The sequence below is a fragment of the Marmota monax genome, unplaced genomic scaffold, assembly GCF_021218885.2.
Source record: "Marmota monax isolate L192 unplaced genomic scaffold, Marmota_monax_Labrador192_F-V1.1 WCK01_AAM20220418_F8-fsc00016, whole genome shotgun sequence".
NCBI lineage: Eukaryota > Metazoa > Chordata > Mammalia > Rodentia > Sciuridae > Marmota > Marmota monax.
In genome coordinates this window covers 2,432,787-2,460,160 of record NW_026695209.1, presented here as the reverse complement: position 1 = coordinate 2,460,160, position 27,374 = coordinate 2,432,787, and the positions used below count along the sequence as shown (strand labels likewise).

Sequence of the window (27,374 nt, the reverse complement as noted above, 5' to 3'; positions counted from 1 at the left end):
GATCCCTCCAAACGTGAATCTGATTCCATGTTTGGCTTAGTCAGTTTTCTGCTGCTATATTAGAATACTACAGAATAGGATATTTATAAAGAAAAGAAATTAATTTCTCACAATTCTGGAAGATTTGGAAGTCCAAGGTTGAGAAGTTAGCATCTGATGAGGGCCTTCTTGCTGCATCATAACATGGCAGAAGATGCAATGGTGAGAGAGAACCCCGGGGGTTGAAGTCATATTTTTATAAGGAACCAATCTAGAGATAACTAATGTCCTCCCAGAGCAATGGCATTGATCCATGCATGAGGTCAGAGCCCTCATGACCTAATCCCCTCTTAAATGTATCACCTCTCAACACTGTTGCACTGGGTATTGAGTCTGTAATACATGAATTTTGGAGTACACATCCAGTTTCTTGCAGTTGTGAAACTCAAGTCCCTGTTTCCTGCTGGCTGTGGGTCACAGTGGTTCTCAGCTTCTAGATGCACCTAGATTCCATAACGTGTGGCTCCTTTACTCCATCTTCTAAGTCAGCAATGGAACCATGGAATCCTTCTCAGGCTTGGAATTCTCTGACTTCCTCCTTTTTCTTTTCTCTTTTGCTTTTTAGACTTTGTGAGATTACACTGGGCCTTCCCAGTTAACTTGAGATAATCTTCCAATTGTTAAGTAGTAACAATTGAGTGGCACAATACTTTCACAGCAATACTTAGGTTAGTGTTTGATTTAATAATAAAGGGATGGAAATTGTGGATATCTGTAGAAGTCTGCTTTCTAGAAAAGCATCAAAACTGGAACAGAGTCAATCCTGGAGTCAAATCCTGGAGTCAAATAGCTGAGTGTTTGCAACTATTCTGAATCCCTTGATTCCTTAGCCTCGTCCTGACTTGACTTTTTTTTTTTTTTTTTTAACAGTGTTGCCTGTTAAAAATATTTCCATTGTCACATTTGCCTACCTGTTGGGAGAGCATTGACTATTCCTTGAAGCCTTTAATGCTGACTACCTGCTTAGAGTGCCATCAATTCATTCACTCACTCACTCATGTATTCAAAAATACTTCTTAAGCACTTACATGCATTGCATTCCTGGGAGCTGGTGCTATAGCAGTGAAAAATAAAGATTAAGTGCTCAAAATATGAACACTTGCAGATCTGAGTATATTACAGTGTTGATGTGTAGATCTGAGTACATTACAGTGTTGATAAATTTGTATAAATGGATATATAATGAAGTTTCAAGTGATGATAAATTCCATGAAGAAAAATGGAGGAATGTATCTATTCGTGGTTGGAGTTGAGAGATTGCATTTAAGCAGAGGCTTAATGGAATGGGGTGGAGCTAGTACATATCTGGAGAAGAGTGTTCTAGGCATAGGTTTCTAGACATGGCTCATTTTTAATGCAGTGAAGAATAACAGGGAGGCAAAGCAGCTGGAGCAGTGAAGCAAGGGGTAGGAAACAGGAGGGACCATCAGAGAGGTAGCTTGGACCGAATTATGTGGAGCTCTTCAGATCCTGGAAAGGACCTTGTTCTTTATATTGAGAAAAGCAGAAAGGTCCTGGAGTGTTTTTAGCAGAGGAGTTAAATGATCTGATTTACAGATTTTCATGACCAGTCCTGCTGTTGATGAAACAGGAAGCCCCACCAGGAGGTATTTGCAGTTGTTCAGGGTAGAAAGTACTGGTAGCATGACTCGGGTGATAGCAGTGGAGAGGCCAATATCTGGTTGGTTTTAGCATAACCTTAAAGGAAGGAGCATCTGTTGCTTGTTCTCATAGATGAATGTCCTATCTGATCAACTCAGAGCTGGTCATACCTTCAGAAACTTCTATAGGGTTCTCCCTACAAAAGCTCTGCGTCTTTTGTATCTTATGCCTGATCCTGTCCAATTCTGTGTTTCCTGGAAACTGCCTAAAAACATTCTAGGGATATCTAAGGGGCAATAGAAAACATCTTTGAGTAGGCAGAAGGATAATAAAGAAACTTGAGCTGAAGAAGCGATCCAGGCAAATTCTTCACAATGTCTATTAGGTACCAGATATGTTTGGAAGATGAAAAGGTTAATGACTCTAGACACTTTTATAGATGAAACAACTCTTTTTAACCTAAAATGAGTTCAGTTACTGTTTTTAGATTGAGTGTCCTTAAAAATAATTAAGAAATACACTTTTTAGCTTTCCAAGATTTAGATGCAGTCATAAATAATAACAGCAGCAACAGAAGGTCTGTGATTCCAGTTGAAGACAAATCATGAGTTAGGAGGAAACAGGGAGACATTTTTGGTATCTAGAAGAAAGAGACATCTTCTTATGGGTCATTTCCTAGATAGGCATTAAGTGGGGTCCTGAGTTAGCTTGCTTTCCTCCATTCCTGGGAACTACCCCAGATAGTCAGTCATCCTGGAGTCCATGTTTACTCATGTGATAGACATGGACGGAACTAAGAAAGCTAGAACTCTCTACTATAACTCCTCACTTGTGTCTATATAAAAACTTGCAGAGTCAATTGGTTCCAGGACCCTTCACAGATGTCAAAATCTAAGGATGGAGAATCTGTGGATACAAGGGACAGACTATGATCACTGATTCTGTTGTATAAACATGAGTTTGATTGAGCAGAGAAAACACTCAATGATATATCTAGAAAGACAACAGAATTAAAAGCATTAAGAATAATTTGGACTTCACAAACATCTCCAGTTTCATTTTTTAACCATTTCTTTGTTCATTCTCTAATTTAAAAGCTACCCCTCACACCAATTTATACCTCTTTACACTTGCCAGTAATTTACTAGTTTTCCAAGTCAAATTCTCTCTCCTTTCTCCTTAAACAATAATCTTTTGTTCCACTTTGGCTTCTGATTTTATCCATACTGCTTGCCTTATACTCTGTCATTTTCTTGCAATTTTTATTGGAATTTTAAGACTGTTCTTGATTTACTGTTGGGGTCCAAATTTGGGCCTTTAAACAGTAAATTCAGTACATACTTCTGCACTTCCCCAATCTCTCACAGTTCTCCATTCACTCAGTAATCCCTCCCTCAGACACACAGTCCATAAAGATTTAAGATTCTCAGTGATTAAAGCTGTTAGTGATTGATAATAAATATTTAAGGTACTCTCAATTATGCCTGGCACTTGGGTGAATGCTAGATAACCACTGATGGTAATCATATCATGACAGTCATCTGTAATACTGGAATCTTAAGACCAACCTCACAAGACCACAGAGATGGTTTGTGAGATGTTTACTACAGTGTCTGACCCAATGAGATGCTTAACAAATATTAGCCATATTGTGATGACCAAGTTTATATATCATCTTTTTAAAAGTATAGGATTTTTTAATGATTTCTTTGAAATATATATGTCCTACTATGGGTAAAATTTAAAGTATCATTATTCTAAACTACAGTTTGAGATGAGAGGGAAATTCAGTGTTTGCAACATACACTAAAGTATATGATTTCAGGATTTAAAAGAAATTAATATCCTTAGGTAACTTAATGCTATAAATTTGTTAGCAAATATAGAGTTTTCTAATGAATTTCAAACTAAAAAAATATTCTATGCTTGTATTCATATCTCAACTCTTTCTGGAATAAGTTTATGTACAAAAAAATTAAAATGAAGCCACATTTGTTTGCTGTTTAATCTTAATACTAAGAAGACTTTAGAGAGTGATAGTCTGGTAAGAATAGCTTGAAGCAATAGTTCTATAGTAATTTAACTAAGAAAAAATACTGTCTATGACAAAGTGGTTGAAAGATGATAGAATTACAGATCACCTAGGACTTCCTCGAGACCTGTCTATGTGCTACCAAGGTTATGGGAAAATTAAAAATATATGGACAATAGTTTTCACCTCCAAAACATTCAGTACATACTTTAACCTAGTTTACAATTTGTATTTATTATGTCCACTGAAACCACAAGACCAATGCTTAATTTTACAGTTGTTAAGTCACACACAGGGAAGTATTTTACAAAGTAGGATATTGTTCCTCAATGAAAAATATTACAGAATAAGTCCCTGGAGGCTCAGTTCAAGCGGTTTACCTGAATAACAGAGCAATTATGTAATGCAGGGTATAAGACACAGTAATGCTTAGAGTATTGATTCCAATTTGTAGTTTACCAAAGCTGAAGAGACATTTAAAACATGATGGTCTTAGTTTTCAACAATTTTTGGTCTTCTGATTGCATTATACACCATCCCTTCTGGAATACTGAGGATACTAAGAGCTTACATTTTATATTTAATATTTAGTTATGTAAATCTTCATTATTATTGTTTACCATGAAAGTATGTTTCAAAATGAAACCTACGTAGATTTACTACTTGAATTTACTCACAGACACTAATTCAGAATTCAAAAATCTGTGCCTGTGCCACTGCTTACATCAAATGTAACATATTTATGCAATCTACTTAGTTATCTGAAGTTTCTATTCACAAAGCATGTGCATGATTTTCACTGACTGATAAATCATTGATAAAACGTAAGCAGAGTTTGTCAACTGCTAATTGTAGTGAGACGCACCAATAATGTCATGCCTGAGTGCATAATGTGCATACTATTTCAATATTTCTTAATCAAAAGTTTAGCCTTACAAGGTTACACAGAGTATAAACTTCTATTTTAAACATACCCTCAGTTTAGGTAGCAATGCTTCTAGTAGATTGAGTTGTTAAAAGGCTAAGATATGGTCACTAAATATTTAGTGTGGTCATAAAATATTGAGAAGTTTAAAAAATGTTAGGCCAAATATACATGGAAATTTGTATGGAATGTGTAAAACATGATTCATCTACTCATGAATCTGGCCTGACATTCTTCAAGTTTTGAATTTAAACATCCTCAGAGGTACAGAGGGTCTATGCTATTGACCATGGTTGGTCAAAAAATAACCATTGACTGTGCTTATTTATTTAACGTTCAGTATTAAATGATGCTCAAACTTGACAAAAAAGCTTGGAGGCCTTTCTTGGAAATTATAGACTCATGTTAGAAAAAAATAATAACTTAGAAATAGAAAGGAAACCAGGAGAATAGAAGAAGGGGAACAGGGGGATTGATTAAGAGAGGCACAAGGAGGGTTGTAGGGAATGAAACTGACCAGATTCTGTGGTGTGAATATAAGTATATGTAACAATGAATTACACTATGTATAATTATAATGCACCAATAAAAAATTTTTCAAAACGATATAGCACATTTGATAGCTGATTAGGGAAAATGTTAGCACCTCAAAAAGAGTTAAAATTCTTCATTAGATGTGCCAAAGAAAAATTTAAGAAAAACAATTCCCTGTTTAATTTATAAATGAGTTTTTCCTCACAGTGTTGTACCATGGGTTGCTAATGTGGCAGTGCCTTAGAACATGGATTTTTATTTATCTTTTCATTTGACCTACACAGCTCACAAGTAGTTAATGGAGCCACAGAATAAGGATTAGAGACAGCAAAATTATTGCTAAAGTGCTAGTATATTGGTAAGGTGCAATTAACTGAGACAGCTACTGTGTGTGCTAAAATCTTACTCTCTTACAAAACCAACAACATTTAACAACATATTCCTTTATTTTCCCCACAAAACCTGCACTAAAATCATACCAAGTCACCAGACATTTGCTTGATTAAATGCTTTGCTGATCCAAACACCATCTGTATTCCCATTTTTTGGTTGACTAGTGCGTGGTTTCATGTTTCAATATGTTCCTATATTTAATTGAATAGAAAGTATGTGTTTCATAGTGATATAATTCAATATGTTCTTTCTATAATTCATGCTAACAGAGGGCTATTAGGAACAATTTTAGTTTTATAAATTGATCTAAAACTATATGTTTCTGACAAATGAAAAAACAAATAATAGAGAAAACATACAAGTTCCTTTTTGGTGTACCTAAGTGATAAAGCACCTTGAATTTGGTTCTTTTATAGCTCTAGATGTCCACTTCTTTCCTCAGGGTTATTTCATTTATTTTGTGCTTTGAAATGTTAAAAATGTAGGGTATTTGTGTGACCTCAAGTTTAGTTATAAAGGAATCAGTACTGTCACCCATCATGCAATGAGATTTCACATTCAACCTGACTCCTAGTAAAATTCATTTATTATTAAATTCGATCTTATTTTATAAATAGTGACCTCTAAGTCATAGACTCCTGAATCTAGTTGATGTCCTCACCTACACTGTTACAGAGACCTTGTTTGCAAGGAAGGAGTTTGCAGGGAAGCATCAGAACCAGAGATTGACCCCGGATATGGTCAGTGAGTGTAAGGGTGCTTTGCCTCCTGGGATCGGATTGAAGTCACAGTCAGGGACAAGCTGGTCTTAGCAATGGTGTCTGCCTATCCCAGGTACAATCACCATGCTCTGTGACTGAATGGTAATCACAAAATGTCACTCACATTCAGTCAATGGATAGCCCCATTTGAAGAAACAGGACTACCAGCATCTAAACCACACAAATCCAATTCGTGTTCATGTATGGAATCCTACAGACACTAGATATTAACTCACTGATTTTGGGAAATATCTCTAACATCAAAAATCTAAATCATCAAAAGATGATTTCTGGTTTCATTATCATTTTTTCATGTCTCTCAGAGGTGTGCATGCGCAACTTTCAGATCATGCACCAATAACTCCTCATCCATGTTCATCAGTGATGTGAACGAGTCTGTCTTGTTGTTATAGTTTCTATGGGAAGCTCCCAGCTATGTATTGTATTCGAGTTTGGAACTTGCACCTTATTTGACTGAATAAGCATTTTTCTTGTCTGTGACTTGGAAAAAAAGAGTTTTACAGGATATGAAAGACTTATGAACAAAGCTACAGGTAATGAACACCTCTAGTCATGAAAGATTAAAATTTTCCTTACAATGAAAAGTGATAGTGTCAAAGTAAGGGTGCATAAAGAATATATACACATACACATAAGTCTATTTCATGCAGAAAGCTTTCTGTAAAAAAAAAAATACAAAAGCAACCAGTGCTGTATATCATGTAAACTCACAAAGTGTACTTTATACACAAACAAGAAGCATAAATTAAAAAGCAGGACAACAGCAAAACATTTTAAATATAGAAGAATTTGCACATACTTTTGTTAAATAAGAATAAATAATTTTATCACACAAATTCACATACCAGTTGCAAAAACAATAAATTACTTATTTTTCAGTGCTGCAACTTTTTTTAAAAAAAATTTGTGATTCATCCCTTAATTCTTACTTTATGGGATAAAACTGTTTCCACAGGAAGGCAAAGGGAGTTGAATTTGTCAAATAAATTATACCAATGTTATACTTCAAAACAAAAAGTCAAGGGTTAATTAGATCTTTTATGATCTAGAACAAATACATGTTATTTTCTTCTGGCCTCCCTTTGTATCTAATGAAACTTATGCTGAAGCATTTAGTGATATAAGTGAGATTAGATTTTTATAAACCTGAGCATTTTTCAAACAAACTATACATTTTCTTCTTCTTTTTTTTTAACATCCTGAATCCTATACTTTTTAAAAAAAAATCAAGATGCAACAAAGGAAAGGTAAGACAGTACAATATCAAACTGGACTGAATTAGATGGAGTTGAAAAGTACTTTTTCCTTTGTTCATTAGTCTGAACACTCCACATATGAATTTCAGGTTCCAGTCTGTATCACGTTTCTCAGGATTTTAGACATACATTCCTCAGTCAATCTATTAAAACTTATTTTTTTTAAAAAAAGATAAAGAAGCTCCTTATAAACATGGAATAGTGGTTTATTTGTTTTAACCCTATTAAGATTTTTTCAAAGAGAAGTGTAAAACTTCATTATTTGGGGGAAGAATGAATCATGGATAAATCCTATTAAAAATCTATGAATACAGTAAAGAAGAGTAGGAGACAGCCTTGTGTACTCTTTAATTTTTTTAATGTTGTTGGAAGTAGAATCACAAAATATAAAAATGAATCTTGTGATATTTGAGTTAGTTGATTAAAATTATTTTTTAAATTAGGAAAAATATTAAAACTATAAAGTATGTTTGAATTAATGAGATTTTAAATTTTTTTCTTACCCATTTGACTGGCTTTTGTCCCTGCCCTTGTATTTGGTGCTCACCAACAAATGTATGTATCAGTCTTATATAGACTCCATTTTTTTAAAATGATAATTTATTAAGATAAAACTACGATTTCTAAAGCAAACTCAGTCTGTGAAAATCTGAATAGTCATTTGTTTTGTAAAACATTATCTGTTTTACAAAAGGAATTTCCAAAGACAATACTTCAAAGAATGATATCCATATTCCTGATCCACTGAAACAGATGTGATAAAGCCAGATCAACTAGGTAATTCTTTTATGTTATAAAATATTATAATAAAAATAAACTCTCAGAAGTTTAATGAAACTCCAACAACAATTCCCTAAAATTCTTATATGCAAATTTTTTAACAATAGGCACATTTGGTTCTATTATTATAAAATTTTATATAAAACAATTAATTAACTTTGTGATATCTCACAAAGAAGAAAGAAATACCAGTGAAATAAATACCTTTGATTTTCTGAGTTATGAAATGGGAGAATGCAGTTTACAGTATTTATTTAAAAAAAGACTTTTATATGCATGATTGTAAAATATTTTCAATGTCTAACTGTTCAAACTTATAACCTACCTACACAGGCTATGGAACTAAAAGCAACAGACTTCCTGGAAATCATGATATTTTTGTCACTCAAACACTTACTGATACAAGCAAATACTTTCCAGTTGGGAAAAATCTTTAGTAAAGTAGAATTATATTAAAATATTAAGAAATTATTGCCTATTGTGTGGAAACAGCCTTATTCATGTTAAACACTATTTTTTTAGCATTGACCACATTAATGATAATGATCTCTTCTAGATATGACTAATTTCCAAGTGATTTTTAATATTCCTATTAAACCAGGTTGACAAGAAGTACAAAACATTGCAGGTGTTTTGGAACCCATCAAGAAAACAAACAAACAAGCAAAAACAAACACATTTTAAAGGCTTGCTGGTAAGAGGTATACCAGTGTTGAGGGTGTGGGATGTGGTTTCTGCATGTACATTACACATTGTGAGATATCAAATAAGAGCCGTAGAAAGAGAAAGAAGTTGTGAAAATCTAAATTGAAAACTGGATGACATGTGTTTTTATCCTTTAAATTCCAACACGAGGAAAATTAATTTTTAGACTCCTGAATGCTGACCACATACACACACACACACACACACACACACACTACTTCTACATCCTAATCATATATTAAATTTGGCTGGCTGCCTGAAAAAAATACAGGCATTCAATGATTTAAGTAAATGGACCCATGTGTGTATTTAAATGACTAGATACAATGAGATCCTTTTCCTTTTCAGAATTGCTCAAGAGATGCTTGCTGTTAAAATGTTTTTTGAATATGTTTTATCTCCTGTGTTCAGAAAACATACTAAATCTTGTTAAAACAGCAGCAAGTTCTTAATTTCCAGTAAAACATCCACAGCTCTTTCTGGAAACTGGAAAGAGTTGAAATAGCTGCAGACCTACTTTGGTCAAACAATATTTTATAGAAATATATATGTATGTATGTATATATATATATATATATATATTTATATATTTATATACATACATATATATATTTATATATGTATATATATTTTAATAGAACCAAGTGATATAAAGTGACATACCAAGGAAGAAGGTATTTACAAACAGTAAAAATAAGCTACTGTGCATCATGGGTGAAAATGATTACGATGTCTTTGAAGACATTCTGTAAGAGGTAGGTGACAAGGGGGAGACTGTTCTGCCATCTTCAAACGTCCCCTGATTCTAACAGTGTGTTTTCCATTCTTGTAGGTCCAGGGGATGTTCAATAACTAAAAACTTTTCCTATATTCCAAGGTTACCATTGTCACATGAAGCAGTGCATATCTTCTTTTGGTCACAGAGAGCAGATTCTGCCCATAATTCAACTCCTGGTGACAATGACATTGAAGCATGACTTTCTGTGTGTTGGGTAGACCTCATGTTCACCACAGTGATGGATCCTACAGTCATCGTTGTGCCTAAGAGCATACCACAGGCTAACATTTCTTCAGCAGACATTGTTTAAATGCAGAAGGCCTCTGAGAGAGAAGACATCCCTTGGCTAACTTCCGGTTTCCATCCTGGCACTGCACAGTCCTGGTGTGCCAGCCCGTGTCACAGGTCCTAGAGCAGGCAAGCCAGGGGCCTGTCACCCACTGTAGCTGTGGAAGGTGTGATCCCACTTTATTGCTGCCGTGGCTAGTGACAGAGTTTACTTTTTGAGTAGACTTCTTGGGAACAAAAAAACTATAGCGGACGTCTAAAGCTTTTGTTGGGTCTGTTGCAAGAATCTGCACTATTAGGATCTCCTTTGTGGCTGAGTAACCCATACCATGCAAGAAATCATCCCTCTGGCTCCAACCACTGTAGTTCATGACTGTTCCATTGATGTCGATGATTGTCTCGGAAGTGGAGATCATGTACTTTCCATTGATTAGGTACTCACCATTTTTCTTCTTCAGGGCTAAGTAGGCAGTGAATCTAGTCTGGTCTTTGGCTTTGAATTGTCGGACTTTTATGTGGGTTGCCCCTTCAGGGATCCGCACAACGTCAGTGTAGCCTTTACTGGAGAGAGGAATTTCCACAGAGGAGGGGGGCAAAGAGAAAAAAACAGGTAAACTCTCAGCAAATGGATGAACAAAAAGAAACTCACTAAACATCTTCCCAAGAAGTTTCAATATTTTTAAAAGATTAATTTAGATTGACTTTAGAAAGGCATTTTCTAATGACACATTAAAAGTGACCATCTGCATTTGTATTGAGATGTTCAAAATTAGGATGAAGTCAACAACCTACCTTGATTAAAAAATTTATACCAATTTCATTTAAAAATTAATTCAACCATTGCCATTCTTTTCCTACTCTATCATCTTTACAATGTCACTTTACATTCTTTTCTATATAAATGTGACATATGTAAACACAAGATAATAAGAAACATTTGCCCTCATTCAATCTCATAGCAAATTTTACTGTTTCTCAAACTTATTTGCATATTGGAATATCCTGAAGATCTTTTAGAAGTTCCAAAGCTTATGCCATACTCCAGGCCAATTGAATGGCCATCATGTAGAGTGGGGTACCAAGAGCAGCGCTCTCGGGGTTCCCAACACTGCTTCAATGTGGACTGGTTCAAGGGCACAGATTTCGTACTTTGCTGGTCTAAGGTCAGAACAAAAGCTCTGTTTCCATTTCTACTACGACTATTAAGTTATTTAATGTTAAGAGATAGGACACTAAATAGAAGTTAAAATTCTAGTGAGTAATGAAAACTCACTACCAGCATGAAAATAAAAGAAAAAAAAATTAACACCTTATCAAAACTCCCTGAAATTAGTATTCATGGAGATATTATGACAAACCAAATAAAATGTTACAGTGGGTGATAAATAAGATAGGTCCCTAGGCCATCTGCTTAGGAGAAGGGAAAAAAGTCACAGATATCTCTAATACTCATAAATCTGTGCAAATGCTAGGAAACAAATGCTAATTAAGCACCAAGGGACTACACCAGTAGTCCCACCACTTACTTTAAATAATTTTCCACTTATTTAAATAGAAACTCCTGGTGCAGTTAAATAGAAATTCCTTGTGCAGTTTGACTGAGTTGTATGAAATTGAGTTGTCTATTTCGTACTCACGGTTAGAAGCTATGGGGTCACTACCCAAACACTAAAAATCCAAGTCTTTCCCCTGCTCCAGAATTTCATCTGGATGGAAGGGGAAGCTCATCCTAAGGAAGTGCCCTGTTTATTGGGCATCTGTTCCACAGTAATTGCCAAGTAGGTATCAGAGTTTCTGACAGTGTTGAAGAAAGAAGATGCAGGCTGAGGATATTGCTTATTCCAGCTTGATTCATCATTTCAATTTTCAAATATATTATGCATAATCCTTTCTTCCAGACCTTTTTTGTTTTTGTAGTGTCTAATACCAATCAACGATATGCAAACCCATGGTGGCTTCAAACAACAGCAGGGAGAATGTTGGGGAGTGTCATCTTTCATTCGAAGCTAAGAAAAAGGGATATTTTCAAGTATTTAAACAAGTTCACTCTAATTCACTAGTGGCAGTGTTTGGCTTAGAAGTCATGTCTCTTGAATCCCAATTTGAGTTCTTTTCACCATGTCCCCTTGCCTGAAGTCCTTATCCATATTTTATAACAGTTAACTGAAATTAAGTTCTTGTTATAATGATACTAAGCCAGATATAAGAAAAAGAAAAACTGAATGGTAAGAAAATTAGCAGGAGAGCTTTTTGTTTTTATCTTGCTCCTCAGAGCCTGTCTTATTTTGCTGAGAATCAGTGAGGTCAGCACCATAACAGGTTTTCAAGCTGAGTTTTACAAGGCACTGGTAAGGATGAGGATTAGTGCCCCGACTTCATAGGCACTAATTAAAAGATGGGTTCCATTATCTTGTGATTAATATTTCAGTGTCTCTACATCCTGTTGGGTATCATTTAAATTCTGGAGAGCAACCAGGTTCCCTGACTACCAAATGAGGTTGTTTTCACTTAACTATTATAAAGTCTGACTGGCAGAGCAAGAGAAGTTGGTTTTGTGCAGGGCTATCTGCACAGTACCAAGAGCAGTGCCTGCCTGTCATGAAGGAGTAAATTCATTCACATACTTAGCATGCAGTCATGGAAATGACATTTTAGGGGGCAGTCATACCCCCTCACCCTTCCCCTAAATAAAACTTATATTTTCTGCAAAGAAACTCAGCAAGGTCAGAAGACAGAGTAATGGCGGGATTGGGGAATGGTCTTCCTGCTCGTTAGCGTAGCCATTATCTGGGAAGGTGATATTTGACAGAGGCCTACAGAGACCACAGCTTATTAATTGGGGAAAGTGTGCCAGGCAGAGGAAATGGCCCATACATGAAAGTTGTTTGCTTGAAAGGAATCAGGAGCAGAGCGAGAGGACCAGTGTCAATGAGGCACCACCCAGCAGGCTAGGGGACAATGCAGTCTTGGACACTAAGTGACATGGGGCCGTCAGAGAGTACTGACCAAGGAACCCCAGGATCTGATTAGGTAACAAAACAGTCACTCTTCTCTCGGGAGGAAGAAGAGGCTGTGAGGGGCCAGGGCCAGAGTGATCAGTGAGAAGACTGCTGGTCAGCCATGCAAGACATGGGAGGGCTGGGGATACAGCTCACTTGGAAGAGAGCTTTCCTGGCATGCATAGACCCTGGTTTCAATCCCCAGCATCACAAACAAACAAACAAACAAAAAACAAAACAAAAAAAACTTGGTGACTGGGGAGGAAGTCATGGTAAAGGGCAACACATCTGGATAAATGGTGGGAAGCAAGTCAAAAGGATTCACGGGTAGATCAATACGGGGTGTGAGAGAGAATGAGAAGTGATAGCCGACTTGAAATTGTAGGCTTAAGTAACTGAATCACCATTTACTGAGCTAAGGGAGGAGGGGTCATGTTTGTGAACAGGTGTGAACTTGAAGTATTTTAGTTTGTATTGCCTCATTTAACCCTCACCTATGCTTTCATTAATTGCAAGATGATTGCTCTTATTTCCATTCTACTTTTGAGAAATATCATGATAAAAAAATTTAAGTGACTGTTCAAAGATTACATGGCTAGTGAATTACTGTTTTGAACTAGAGCTTAATTGCAAATATTTTAGCTCCAAGATTAATGTTACTCCTAGGTAATTTATTTGGAATATTCAAACAGATTATTTGTATCACATAATGTAGTCTTGGTCAAACCAGTTTACAAGTGGTTGTACTGCACATCATCTGTCTTTATCATGAATTTCTTCATCTTTTCATGTGACATCTAATGTGAAGATATTAGTTGTCAATATAAAGAACTTAAAATGTTATATTTAGCATTTTAAATCTTTTTTAAATTTTAATTTCTTTCTTTCTTTCTTCTTTTAGTTGTAGGTGGACATAATATCTTTATTTATTTTTATGTAGTGCTGAGGATCTAACCCAGTGCCTCATACATTCGAGGCAGGCACTCTACCATTGAGCTACAGCTCTCGCCCTATATTTAGCATTTTAAAAGGGAGTTTAAGCTTTATGTAGAAGAATACACAGGATATATGTCTATGATAAATATTATTAAAATTAACTTTATTCCCCATCTAGTTTATAAATCTTTCTTTCCTCCTTCCCTTACCTTCCTTCTTTTCTTCCTCGTTGCATTCCTGCCTTCCTTTATTATTATTTTTAAAATTACAAAATGGCCTGTACTTAAGTTATAGCCTCTGCTCAGCTTAACACCCATTAGCCACATAGAAGTCTGTACATATTAAACTTTCATAGCGCCAGTCTCCTCATTTGTTAAACAAATGGCTAAATTCATCATCTATAACATGTCTTTGAGATGTATAAAAATGCAGGATATAATTGGAGGTGCAGGATTTATCAACACAGATGGCTCAACACAGTTGGGTAATTAATTATTATTTCATTATCAAGTAAGATTGGTGGTACACATTTTAACCCAGAATAAATTTTTAGCCATACATTTTTTTTATCTTGTCAAAGATAATTTCCAGTGTTTACATTGACATGATGCTTAATCTTTTAATTAAACTCTTATAGTTAGTTTGGTTTGTGCTTCACTCTCTAAAGATAACACAGCACCTACATCAAGAATATAGGTCCACTCAGCTAATACCACTCAGCAAAAAGTGGTTTTGCAAAGAAGAAAAATAATCCTGTATTCCATTAGAGTTAGCCATCCTATCTGTTAGCATAACATTTGATGCCAGAAATAGGTAATTTATACACTTACATATTTAAAGTGCAATTAAAGATGCAGGAGACATTGTTTTATGAATTTTCTTTAGAATAGATATAAACCAGAATATTCATTATAAACCAGGATTGGTATCCACACCGCTTCCATTAACTTACAGTTTGCAAGAAGACATGCTTTCTCAACAAAAACTCGGGCTAGCAAAAACTGCTTTGTTAAAAAAAAATTAGTTAAAATAGAAACCAGGCATCCTTTCATCAACTATGTTTTAGGGTAACAGATCTGCACAATATCACGGTAGCTGGGTGCTGTCCTCTTGACCCCTACAGCTGTGGCCATCCATCTTTCTCCAGAGGCACGGGGAGTTTCTCCTGAGTTATCAGGGCTTTATTCATCTCCTCTCCTTCCCTTCTCACATTCCTAATGTGTTCCTACAGCCATGTCAGACTTCCCCTAAAAACAGCTTATGAGGTAATGTGAGTCCCCTGTATCAATTTTGCAAGTGTCTAAAGCTTTGTTCAACTCACGTAAGGGCAAGCATTCTATCGTATTACCTTTTCTTATTGAAGGTCCCAATAACCTTTGTACAACTGGAGTTGTCTCCTCCGCACACCCCGCACTTGTCATACTGCAGTTTTGAGCCAATGATGCCGTCACAGCCCGTGCGCACACACTTCCCGCGCACGCAGACGGAATTGCTGTAGGGCCTGCACTCAGTCCCATCGGTCACCTGAAAAGACAGACACAGCAAGAGTGGGAACATGGGTGCATTGCTATTTGATTCCTTTGGTAAACTAGCAAGTTCTCATTTACGTTTGATTGGAATAAGTCATATATTGAAAAATAAACCAGCAATCAAAAATCAAACAACCACTTAGTTTTCAGGGATTTATGACTGAAACATCCTTGCTATATTAGCAGTAAGAAGATCTGACACCTTTTCTCAACTTAATGTGCTAGGCCATCCTAGGTACTTATCTCTATTTTGGTATGAATAACATGTTCCTACAGTATCATCTGGTTTTTATATTGATTGAAACTTTTTTTTTTCATCTATTGTGTGGAACTATCATGCCTGTAGAGAACTGAATATAAGCAGCCTTAAGGACACAGAGATTCTTCTTTATTGCATAACTATTCTTAGGGTAGCACATTTGAAAATCTAAACTTATTCAAACCCATGTGATTGGCTGAAAAGCATTCCCCATTGTGCACTGAAGTAAAGATAAATACGTTAATGTGGAAAATAAAATATGAGGAAGTCACAAAAATACTACTGAAAGAGAATGAATATATTTTGAATAAAGGAGTTAGTATAAACTGCCATTAAAAAGCTAGTTAAAAAACCATATGCATATAAACTGTGGCTTATGTATGTGAGTATATATAATACCAGAAACATCTATATATGCTCATATATAAACTTGCATTTATTGTTTGTATATAGACAAAACTCTTTTCATATTTATGTCTGAATGTGAGTGAAGGTGTGCATGAATATAAATTGAAGTAGAATATACTTATATAGATCAATGGTTCTCTATATAGTGCTATTTCAAGGTTATGTTTTTGTTTTTATTTCTCTGTGCTAATTATTTATTGGTACTTGGGTTTGAATGGAGGGGTGCTTTACTACTGAGCAACATTCCCTGCCCTTTTTATTTTTTATTTTGAGACAGGGTCTTGCTAAATTGCTTAGGGACTTGTTAAATTGCTGAGGCTGGTCTCAAACTTGGAGTCCTCCTGCCTCAGCCTGCCAAGTAACTGGGATTACAGGTGTGTGTCACCCCACCTAACTCTATATTATTTTTTAAATGAAATGTATTATTTCATATTAAATGAAATATATTTTTCAAAGAAGCCACATAAATTGAACATTAGCTTAGTTTTCAATAATGTACATTTCTGAAGGCCAGTTTCAGAAGTATTATTAAATGTAGCAACTCTTTGCAAAATAGATAAACAATATTTAATAGTTGCTGCATAATAGTAAAAAAAGAGAAAAGCCTGAAGTATATTTCCTAAGCAGATATGTTCATCTTGGAAAAATAAGAGATGTCCACAAACTTAACTTATATATAACTTGAAGGACACTTGATTCACATTAAGGATCCAAGACTTAGTCAAAACCTTGGGTCAGAGACAATGATGTTGATGCCTATCTTCCTGACTCAGCAGAAGAATTTTTAAGCAAATGACAGAAAAATAGAAAAGTCGCTTGCTTTATATTCTCTTTTGCAAATGTGCCTAAGAAATACTAGTTGTTTTCATGGCTACTTTGAAGTTAAGGTCATACTTAGCTTGCCCTGACAGTGATTGATAATTTCCAAAAATTGCTTTTAAAACATTTACTTATTCTGTTGAAAAATAGTTTTTATTCATTATATAAAGTTTGAAAATATAAAAATTATAGAGGTGAAAATAAAAATCTCCAAAATTCAAACCACCCCCAAAATAATGACTATTTACATTACAGCCTTCATTCTACCAAACAATTTGCACCAAGTACACCTCCTGCATCTGCACAGCCAGTGTGTAGTTACCTTTGGAGAAAAGACCACGTAGTAGCCAGTGCCCTTGGCTCTGCAGGTCAGTTTGCACACGTCTGCTGGCAGGACGCCTGCATATTTGGGAACCCATTCTACAAATGTTTTGACTCCTTTTGCATCAGACTGGTAGCCGTTTTTGGCCTCACATTGCTCATGACGAAAAGATTTACCTAGGAAACAAAACATGTTACTTTAACACTTGACCTGTTCTGAGTCTTACATATTAATCTTGTGCATTTAAATAATTAATTTTAAGGAGATGATGCTAACTTTATCACAGAGCTTCTTTATGCATCCACTCTGAAAGATTTTATATCATTGTCTTCCACTTCTGTCTGTAGGATCATTATCTTCCAGTTCCCTGAATACACTAACTTGTTTATACAAATAATTTAAAATCACTCACATATTTGTTATTGATTTGCATACTAGTGGAACTGTGCAGCCTAAAATAAATGTTATTTCCCTAGTTTCTCCTGTTTATTTCTGTTAGAGTTCAAACACTTGTGGCACAGGGTAGTTACTGAGGCAGAGTAACATACCATTAGGTGGGCAGGGCAACACACTGCAGGAGCGGTAGATGGCTCTTTTCCCTGTGCAGTAGCGGCCACTGTTTCTGGGTGCAGGATTGTTGCAGTGGCGATAGGCAAACTGTACTCCTCCCCCACATGAGCGAGAACACTGGCCCCAGGGTCCCCAGGACCCCCAGTTGCCATGGCTTGATGTCTGAAATAAAAAAGAGAAGCTTTTCTTTCTTTTCTTTTTTTTTTTTTAAACTCAGGAGGAAAACATTCAAAAGGTACTTTAGAAATCACTTGCATACAATGAGACAGTGGAAACCTCATGACAGTTACATTTTCATCAAATTGAACATGATCGTGCTTTGGAATTGCAACACATTTCCAATTCTAAGCAATTCATCTTTCCCAGCCTTTACAGCCAGTGCCAGAGGATCTAATGCATCCTACTAAATACTAAGATACCACAAAGAGCGTCTTCTGTTTTCTATGAGACATTTTAAATTATGCTTTCTGATATTGTACAACTCTGTTGGTAACCACTGGACCATGTTCTCTTTCTGTACATGCTGATCTCTGGTCTTTGATAAAGTGCACAATGTTGATAGCTTTGCAGGAGGCCCGGCATTGTTCAATTGTGATTGCAAGTCCTTGTCTTTCTCCCTCTTTAGCTCTGAAGCTCTAGGGTTCCTCTGATGATATCATGCATTCTGTCTGTGACAGACTCTGATCTGTCATGTACCCATAGGGAAGGAAGAGCTCTGTAATGACAACCTAGGTCCAGTCCCCTGGAAACATTGTGGGATGAAGCTGAAAGATTCAGAAAGGAAAAATATTTCACATTATTTTGTCCAGGGAATGTGCGCAGAACTACCTCTGGCTGCCTGTGTTGGGGTATCTGACAGTGTTAAAGACTAGGAACCCATTCTACAAATGTTTTCTATGTGACAGCCTGTAGAAACACAGTTGATAAATACAAAGCAGCATTCTTCTGGGACTTGGCAAAATCTTCCAAGTGAGAGTGAACACTCAGCATGATCTGGCCTTGAAGATTAAGGAGGCAGTCTGTGACCTGAAGCTGGGACTGTGCATTTAGTGCAAACCTATTTCCCCAGAGCAGCCAGAGGTTACCGCAATCCCTAAAGTTAGATGAACTTGCTATCAACGGAAGAAAAATGACCGTTTGGAGCTTGCCAAATACGTATAAGGACCATGGCATTGACTCTGCTACTATTTACTTACTAAATTTAAATAAATGTATCTGGAATCTTAGCAAGAAGAGTTTAAAAGTGAGCTTCCAAAAGATGAGTTCTGGGGCCCTGCTTGGGGTCTCAATTTGACAGATACTTGGTCATTTATTTACATGTGAATGGCTAAAATTCCTAAAGAAATACCTATTGTCAGATATTCTCCAGTGTTTGATTAATGAGGCAAAAAATGAAACTTATATAGATCAGAAAGGAAGAATCTTTTAACCAAGAAGCCTTCTATGACAGTACCCATACACATCTCATGCGAGGTCTCAGGGATTTGGGTGGCCACTTACTGAATAGTATTTTTTCTTGGTTTTGTCCACACACTTGCCCTGCAGGCAGATTCTCCCCTTCCCACAGGGTGTCCCTTCCACAGCCGGCAGCTTCTTGGTCAGACACACCATCTGGCCCTGGCGCACCACGGCACACCACAGGCGGGCACAGACATCCATGCCAGGACACACTGAGTACTCGGGGCCGAATGTCAGGTTGCACTGCTGGGTGGCATCGTAGGTCTGTCCTGGGAGTTCCTCAGGGCCCTGGATTTGCTTGCGTGGTATGTCTAGCAAACAGTTACCTAAAAGAACGACGGAAATTGACCTCCGTAATAAGTTTAGGTTTCACATCGCTAAAAGGGGAGATCTAACAATTAAAGGCTCCAGATAAGGCCAAAGCACTGTGCACCCACAATCTCCATGGAAAAGGGACTCTGCAAGCCGCAAGGGTGGGACTCAGCAGTGCCCTCTATCACCCTTCGTGGGTGATGCATGTAATGGAATGCCTGTAATGGAGGTGGGGCTGGCAGCATATAAGTACACGAAATTATTTGAAATAGTTTGAAAATATCCGTTGTGCTGAAACACCAAAAGAAGAGAAAATTAGGATGGACCTCGAGGAAATCTGATAGCATACTTAATAGCAACAATAAATCCTCCACAACTCGGAGAAACAGAATTCATCCTTGGCATTCTATTTACATCCCATATCTATTTCTCACTTACCTTATCCCTATGTGTTTATCCCATGTCTCCTTTCCACTAGTTCCATTATAGTCAAGTTCGTGCCTCATTTATTGTAGCACTCACTGAACAAGCATTTGCTTAGTACCTAGAATGTTCTAGAAAGCATACTTACAATCAAGAATATGGAAAAAAAATGACCCACATCTACCCCTTAAGTTCTCCCAATAAAATGAAAGAGACTAAAAAAGTAGTGTTCCTTTCAGACTGATGAAATTTGAATGAAATTCTTTCAAGATTCATAGAATAAAGGAGTGATGAGAGAAGAAAAGAAACAATTTTTGACAATTTAGGACTAGACCAGCCTTCTGACTCTTCTTTTTCTTTCTTTGGTATCTACTCTTTTGAGAACAGGTATCTGTTGGGTGTTTGGAGTATATCTGTCGAAACCACACTAGTGTCTTACTGCAAATATTAGGGATCAGGGTGGCCACAGGCAAACAGGGGTGAGGTGAGAGTCTACAGAAGGTGGGACACAGATGAAGCAGATCCACAGGTGAAACAGGGCTTTCTCCCCCCAAAATGCTTCCCTGAGAATCCCTGCCCAGTGAGCTTTACTCTGTTTATCTTCTTTTGTCATACATGCATGCATACTGCCCATCTATTTCTATATTCTTTTTTTTACTTAATTTTAGATTTATACACTGATGATAAAGGCAATAAAAACAATAACGAACATTTGTTCCACACACTGTTCTCAGTTATCTACATGTAATAACTTATTTAATCCTCACAAGAACACTATGAGGCAGTTTCATTAATTTTGCTTACTTTATAGACAAGAGAACTGAGGATCATAAGAGGCAGATAATTTACCCAAGGCCACAAAACTTAAATTAGGGTCTTATGCCTAGAATCTGCCCTTCTCATTGCATGCCACTTTGTCTTCTGCAAGCATGTGGAGAGCTGTCTAATGTTGCTACTGAAGGGCAGCTAAGCTAACGGGACAAACACCTGGTCTACCCTCTAAGGCTGGTGAAACACTAACAAGGTGAGTGCTGTTGGCCAAGGCAGTTAACCTCTCCCTAATTCACTATGAAAAAATGTGTCTCTCCTCACTGTAACAGTCTAAAGGTAAAATTGGCAAACACAGATACAAAGGTAGACCAGAAAAATAGGAAACAAAGATAGATAGTTCTCTGTCCAACGTATCTGTCAACCTTTTAGATGTATTATTCTTTTGATTCAACAAATTCAAATCCTTATTTTTTATTGAGAAGTAACCCCTCTTAAGTGTTCTGCAAATGTTTTTACAGCGACACTCAGGTTTCTTCAAAGTGAATACCTTAGAATTTGTCCATCTGTGATGGAGGCATTATATGAAAATGAATAAAGAGCGAAGTTCCCATTTAACTTCTGAGCCAGGGTGTTTGAAGAGGTAAAGCTTCTGAAGGGAACCCAGAAAAAGCATTAAAAGTAAAAGGCCTGCCAAAGAGAATGTGTGGGAAAAACATCAAGTTGAAAGGAAAACATCCACATCAAGTCAATAGGAAAGAATGACAGGAAAACCTCACTAAGCTCTGTTTACAGGACCAAGATGAGGCACTTCAGAACTCCGCGGAGAGCGTTATCTTCATTGCTAGATGGAAAAAGCACGCTGTGGAAACCAGAATGGCTTAGCAGACTGCTGATGTTAGAAGACTGTCAACAAATCTGAATCAGCAAGAACGCTTTCCAATTCCTCAAAAGTGCTGTCTTAAGAAACTTTTAAAAATTTTTACTCAAAAGCACAGATCTTGGGACTGAGTAACTAAATATTATCTGGGAAGTCTTTACCAGGTGTGAATGCATGTGGCACGGGTCTACTTTACTTATCTGGAGGCAAAATGAGTCGCAAACTCACTATGGTTGCAAAGTCACTGACACTGACTCTACCTCATCAGCTGATAATGAGTGAAGAGATGGATAGAGGGAAAACTATTTGAAATCAGCCAACAACAAGGAGACTTCAAGATGTGGGTTCTCTTCATGACACTTAATTCAGAAATTATAAAATTTGAAAACCAAGAACACATTTGCTTTGCTATTAAGAAATAGGTATATCGTTTTCCTTAGAGGTTGTGTGGAGATAACCTTTGAAAATAAAAAAAAAATTCTTTTTATCAAGTGATCGACATAGCTAACTTATTACCACCATGTTCTCTGTCTTAGAATATGTTACTGTACCATTTCTGCATACTCTGAGTTATACAGTCTATAGATGTCCTTTTTAAAAGTTGATGTATGTCCTTCTGCAATCAAATAGTATGGACATCTCTACTAAATGGCAGACCCATTCCAGGGAACAACAACAAAGTCATTATACAGCCTGATTCTTAATCTCATGGTATAAAATGTTTAAAATTTAATTAATACTGGATTAGATACACATTTTTCACTTTTCAAAATGCATAGTTGAGGGGAAAAGGAAACTGATCAATTTTTCAGTATCATTTCATTGACTTCTATAGGCACCCTATCTACTGACTTCCTCTTAATCTTTTATTCTCAGTCATTTTTTCATATCTATTTCATAAATTTATCCTAGTCTGAAATTCTATCTGGGCTTTGCTACCAACAGTTACTGTTTTTGTTGTTGTTGTTGTTGATGTTGTTGTTGTTGTTTGTCCACAAACTGCCAAGTTGCTTCTTTGTTCCTGCCTCCCTCTCTTCTTTCATTCTTTTCTTAGCTTTAACATATTGTGTATGTAAAATGGATAGTTTATAAAACAAAGTTGATAGAAATATGTGCCTATTTCATAAATTTTTACTGTCCATGGTGAATTAAATGTTTAAAATAAGGCAAAAGATAAAAAAGTGAAATAAGGTGATTTGAGATAGACAACAGAAAGAATGTGGTTGTTTCCATCTGGCCACTGATGGGGTGGAAGATAGTCCTTCCCTCCAGGTGATCTCTGGTTTTACATACCTAACCTCTAGCACTATTCATTTTTCATATAAATGTTGCATGGGAATTATCAGATGAACGTTGCTGTTCTTTATATTTTCACTTTCCTTCTGTAATTCTAGCACTTCAGTTATTTCAATCTTTCCATCCTTTCAATACTCAGGCATAAAATTAAGAATTGACCCCCAAATAGCCATAGCATAGAAGAAATCATTGTCCCCACTGAAGCATCCAAAGAGGCCCAACAGGACTTCATATGCTGTCTCATTGCTTCCTACTTCATCTCTGTGTCTTTGTGCTTTTTCTTTCAGGTCTTAGCTGAAATGTGTGACATTAAAAGAGAAATGGGTGCATTTGCCTGCTATTCCATGAGTCATTTGGGAGATAGAGGCAGATAACGGAACAAGGGCATTGAGAAAAGAACAAAGGGCACTGACCTAAAGTAACTCTAAAGTCTGTTTGAGAAGCTGTTAGAGGCATAAGGTGCACACTCAGCAGATGGAATGGCAAGGAAATAAGATTGAAAACTCCTCAATCTAAAGGGGGAAGCAAAGCTTTTGAAAAATATAGGTCACCATTGCCTTAGATGTCTTATTTGCATTTCCTTTTAAAGAACATTTATTGTGAAAATCAAGGTACAACCATAGTGACTTTGAATTTTACTAAGACTACCTTAAAAACTGAATGTTGAGCTCTTATGCTAAATTATATAATCAGATAAGCTGTAAAATTGGCAAAGGATTCAGAGACCTGGTTTTCCAAAACCATTTTTTTCTATCTAAAGTTCAATGTTCAGTGAGGGACTATAAACTTTGCTCTTAAAATAAGCTACATGTTAATATTTTAAGGATGTCTGCAGATTCTTCTTAGCAGCCTGTGTTGCGGGTGATCTTGAGCTGTCCCTACCTGGGTGGTGGCCTTTCTCATCATCTGGCACTGTGGACTCGGAGATACAGCAAACACAGCTATCTTTTTTGGCCTCAAGGTTATTAAGCATTGGAGAGAGGAAATTCAATAACCTGCTTTCACTGCACAATTTCTCTGGCAGTGCTTACCTTTATTTTAGAAGAGCACACTCCCGGCCAGCTTGCCTAGAACTAATGGGTATAAACACTCAGGACTTCTGCAAGTCTCTTGGCCAGGCATAGAGGAGTACCAGGGGACATGGCTACTCCTTTCTGAATCACCAATCTCCAGAGACAGCTACTTTTGAGTGTGCACATTGGCTTCTCAACCATAAATTAATTGCTGCATATTTCTTGTTGGATCTAAATCAGGAAACACTCAGTGCTAATGAATTTAGGTTTGGCAGTGGTTGAGTGCTACAAATGTCCAGCCACTTATAGCTAATAATTGTAAAATAAATCAAGTGCTTCGAATTTAGTTTCTCATGTCTCCAGCTCTTTTGGAGGTGGGAAGGGAAGGATAAGATATTATATAGGATGGTTGTTCCAGATAAAGTAATCTTTAGATACCAAGATACCATCAAAAATTATGCACATTTTGGGTCTGGAGATGTGGCTCAGTGATAAAGTTTTAACCTCACATATATGAGGTCCTTGGTTCAATCCTCAGCAACACACATACACACAGACACAATTACACACATTTTGTATAATTGAGAATTACCTACTTAAAAAAATAACAATTGCTTTTCAGTCTTTATACTAGTTTTACCATTTAGCCTTCCTCAATAACTGAAAAATCATTCTTTTTCTGAATTTATTACATCATGCCAAAATATAGAGGTAACTTTAGGGATAATTCTAATGTGGTAGCACTTTTGACCTTTTGGAAAATGGTGTCAGACCACTGGACATTTTATGGTTTTGGGCTATATTTTACAGTTTTTGTTTCTTTTTTATTGTTAAACAGTGCTACTTCTTGCCCTCAGTTTACCTATCTGAACTCTTCCCCATCCCCCACAACTATTTTATTGCTTAACATTGTTAATGTCCTAGAAAATTAGAGCAGAAAAACAGTAAAAGTGTAAAATATGAATAACAGGCATCTGACTGGAAGCCTGCATAGCTTCCTAGGATAAAGTGAAAGGTTTTGTGACAAGGATCCTAAAGTCTTTTGATCTTTAGACAAAATATACGTTCATTTTTCTTCCTTCCTTGAGCTTTGACATTCTCCTTGGTTTGCTCCTAAGTGCCTTAGTTCAAATGTCAGAACCTCAATCATCTAGAAATTGAGTTTCTTAATTCCTGTGGCTGCTTTTGCACTTCAAATGATTTAAATCAGTTTAGAGGGTCCCAATTAAAAAGTTAATTAAACTAATCTGAATTCACAATTAAATAACAGTACTATAGTGTACGAGCTTCAATTATGTGTATGCTATTTTTAGAAGAAATGAGACATAATTTAGGTTAGCCACTGTTCCACACTACTCTCTTTTATTTTTCATTGTTCTGAAATTACTTTAATCGTTATATGTGATTCATAAAATAGAATTCTTTGTTTTGGCTAGAATAAAACACTGCCTAACCAAAACAATGTATTCAAAAATAAGAGAATCTAAGTTTGATGAAAAAAGTCAATACATAAACTGAGAATTTTCTGCTCAAAGAATTCTAATAACTGAATATGTTTATTTAATATACATCTGGAAAATTCAGAAATTTTAATCAGTACAATTGAAGAAGATCTATGTCTACTAAAATTATGTTCTCATTCTCTATCAAGAGTCCTTTTGAACAGAAGCAGAGATTAAAAAAATGTAAATTTGTTGTACAACTGTTAAAATTCAGAGTATGAACTTCTTTAAATACAGAAATAATGTTAAAAGTTGAAGACAGTGCTGAAAGCCTATTTACTGCACAGAAAATAAGATCATGATTTTCAAAATATGAAATACACGAATCATTCCAAAATTATGGCACTACGGAACAAAATTCTGCACAGCATTGTAATTAGTTGACCTAATACTTGTTCAGGAAAAAAAAAATTGGTCCCATTTTAGCCATAAGTATTTGCTGCCTTAGCAACTAAATCCATTCATTTAATGAGTCAAGGTTTAGCTCAACCTTTTGGAATGTACAAAGTGTGATTCTGAAATTAGATATTAATGTTATTTCATTCTCAGGAAAAAAATAAAACAGCAAAAGTAATATTAGGGGTGAAGTGTTAAGGTTCCACTGAAGACAGACTTTATCATATTGACTTGATCCATGTAGATAAAAGATTAGGTAAACATTTATTTTAGGACTTTATCAGCATCTAACCAGCATTGTTAATGAGTAAAACATAAATGTTCATTTTATTATTAGTCTAAAGGAAAAGCCTAATATATTGTTTTCTAGTCTAGTCTGAAGTTTGTAAGTTATCAGGCTGACCTTTCACTAACAAACAACATTTATTTTGTATTGAGAGGAATTTTACACCAAGCTGGACTCAGGTTAGTTTTAGGGATAGATAATGTAAACAGCAGCAAGTAGCAAAAGGCTTCAGAGTTTATCAGTGATGTAACAGGAAGGAATAAATGAGCAAATTCTGGCTACATAATATCAAAGAACTGTGTGGCTTAAGTTCTTTCTGTCTGAAATGAATTTAATTATCCTCATTTTGACACTGTGTGGCCAAAGTTCAAGATGCCTAACACTCTTAAGAAATTACAAATATAATAAGTTATAAACTTTGTGGATCTGGGAAAGGCCATCATCACAGATGCTGAACCATACACCATAAGGTAACTTTATGAAAAATTATTATGATATTTGATTTAAGCACCAATTTTAGAAAGAGATGGATTTTAAAAGGGCAAAAATGAAGAATATGTCCTTTTTAGTAGATGATGTGAAGTGAAATATATGATATCTGAAGATCTCTCCTTGATGCTCATGTGTCCACCCTCCTGATTTCCTATTAATTTTAAGTAATAAAGGATGTGAGAAAATTTGCAACAGCTTGTTTCAGAGATTATTTCGGGGCTAGGATTTATTATTTCTAAAAATTATAACTTCCTCTATTTCTATATAATTTACAGCTCTAATCCTAGTCTTAAAGATTTAATAAAGTGTACTATGTTCTTGAACTGTCTCTAAAGGATAAAGTCAAAGACTTTCTTTTGAAGTTTTAAAGTGCTTTCCCATCATTTAGATTCCTTTTTCTGTTTCTGTTCTGCAGTTTTTATTCTACTTTCAGGGGAATCTGCTGTCAGAATGAAATCAAATTCTTCCAGTCAATGAAAATCTAGAGCGCTTCCTTTGCGGGTTTTATGTTGCCATAAAGAGAATCCGGTAGAACTGTCACCTACACCTAAACCACACCCCTGTAATAGGCATGTAACAAATAATTCTGAGA

The 27,374-nt window shown here is 36.0% G+C and overlaps 1 protein-coding gene across 1 annotated transcript in view; it reads right to left on the bottom strand.

The window, feature by feature from the left end:
* Window positions 1-3,888: 3,888 nt before the first annotated feature.
* Adamts5 (ADAM metallopeptidase with thrombospondin type 1 motif 5) overlaps window positions 3,889-27,374 on the bottom strand; it is a 47,775-nt gene continuing 24,289 nt past the window's right edge. Inside the window, exons 5-9 of the mRNA XM_046430489.2 lie at window positions 19,457-19,740; window positions 17,935-18,118; window positions 17,387-17,562; window positions 15,398-15,573; window positions 3,889-10,675 (exon numbers count right to left, since the gene is read on the bottom strand). Of these exons, the coding sequence (XP_046286445.1) occupies window positions 10,108-10,675; window positions 15,398-15,573; window positions 17,387-17,562; window positions 17,935-18,118; window positions 19,457-19,740 (1,388 nt within the window). The 3' untranslated portion in view covers window positions 3,889-10,107. The remainder of the gene's footprint in view (window positions 10,676-15,397; window positions 15,574-17,386; window positions 17,563-17,934; window positions 18,119-19,456; window positions 19,741-27,374) is intronic.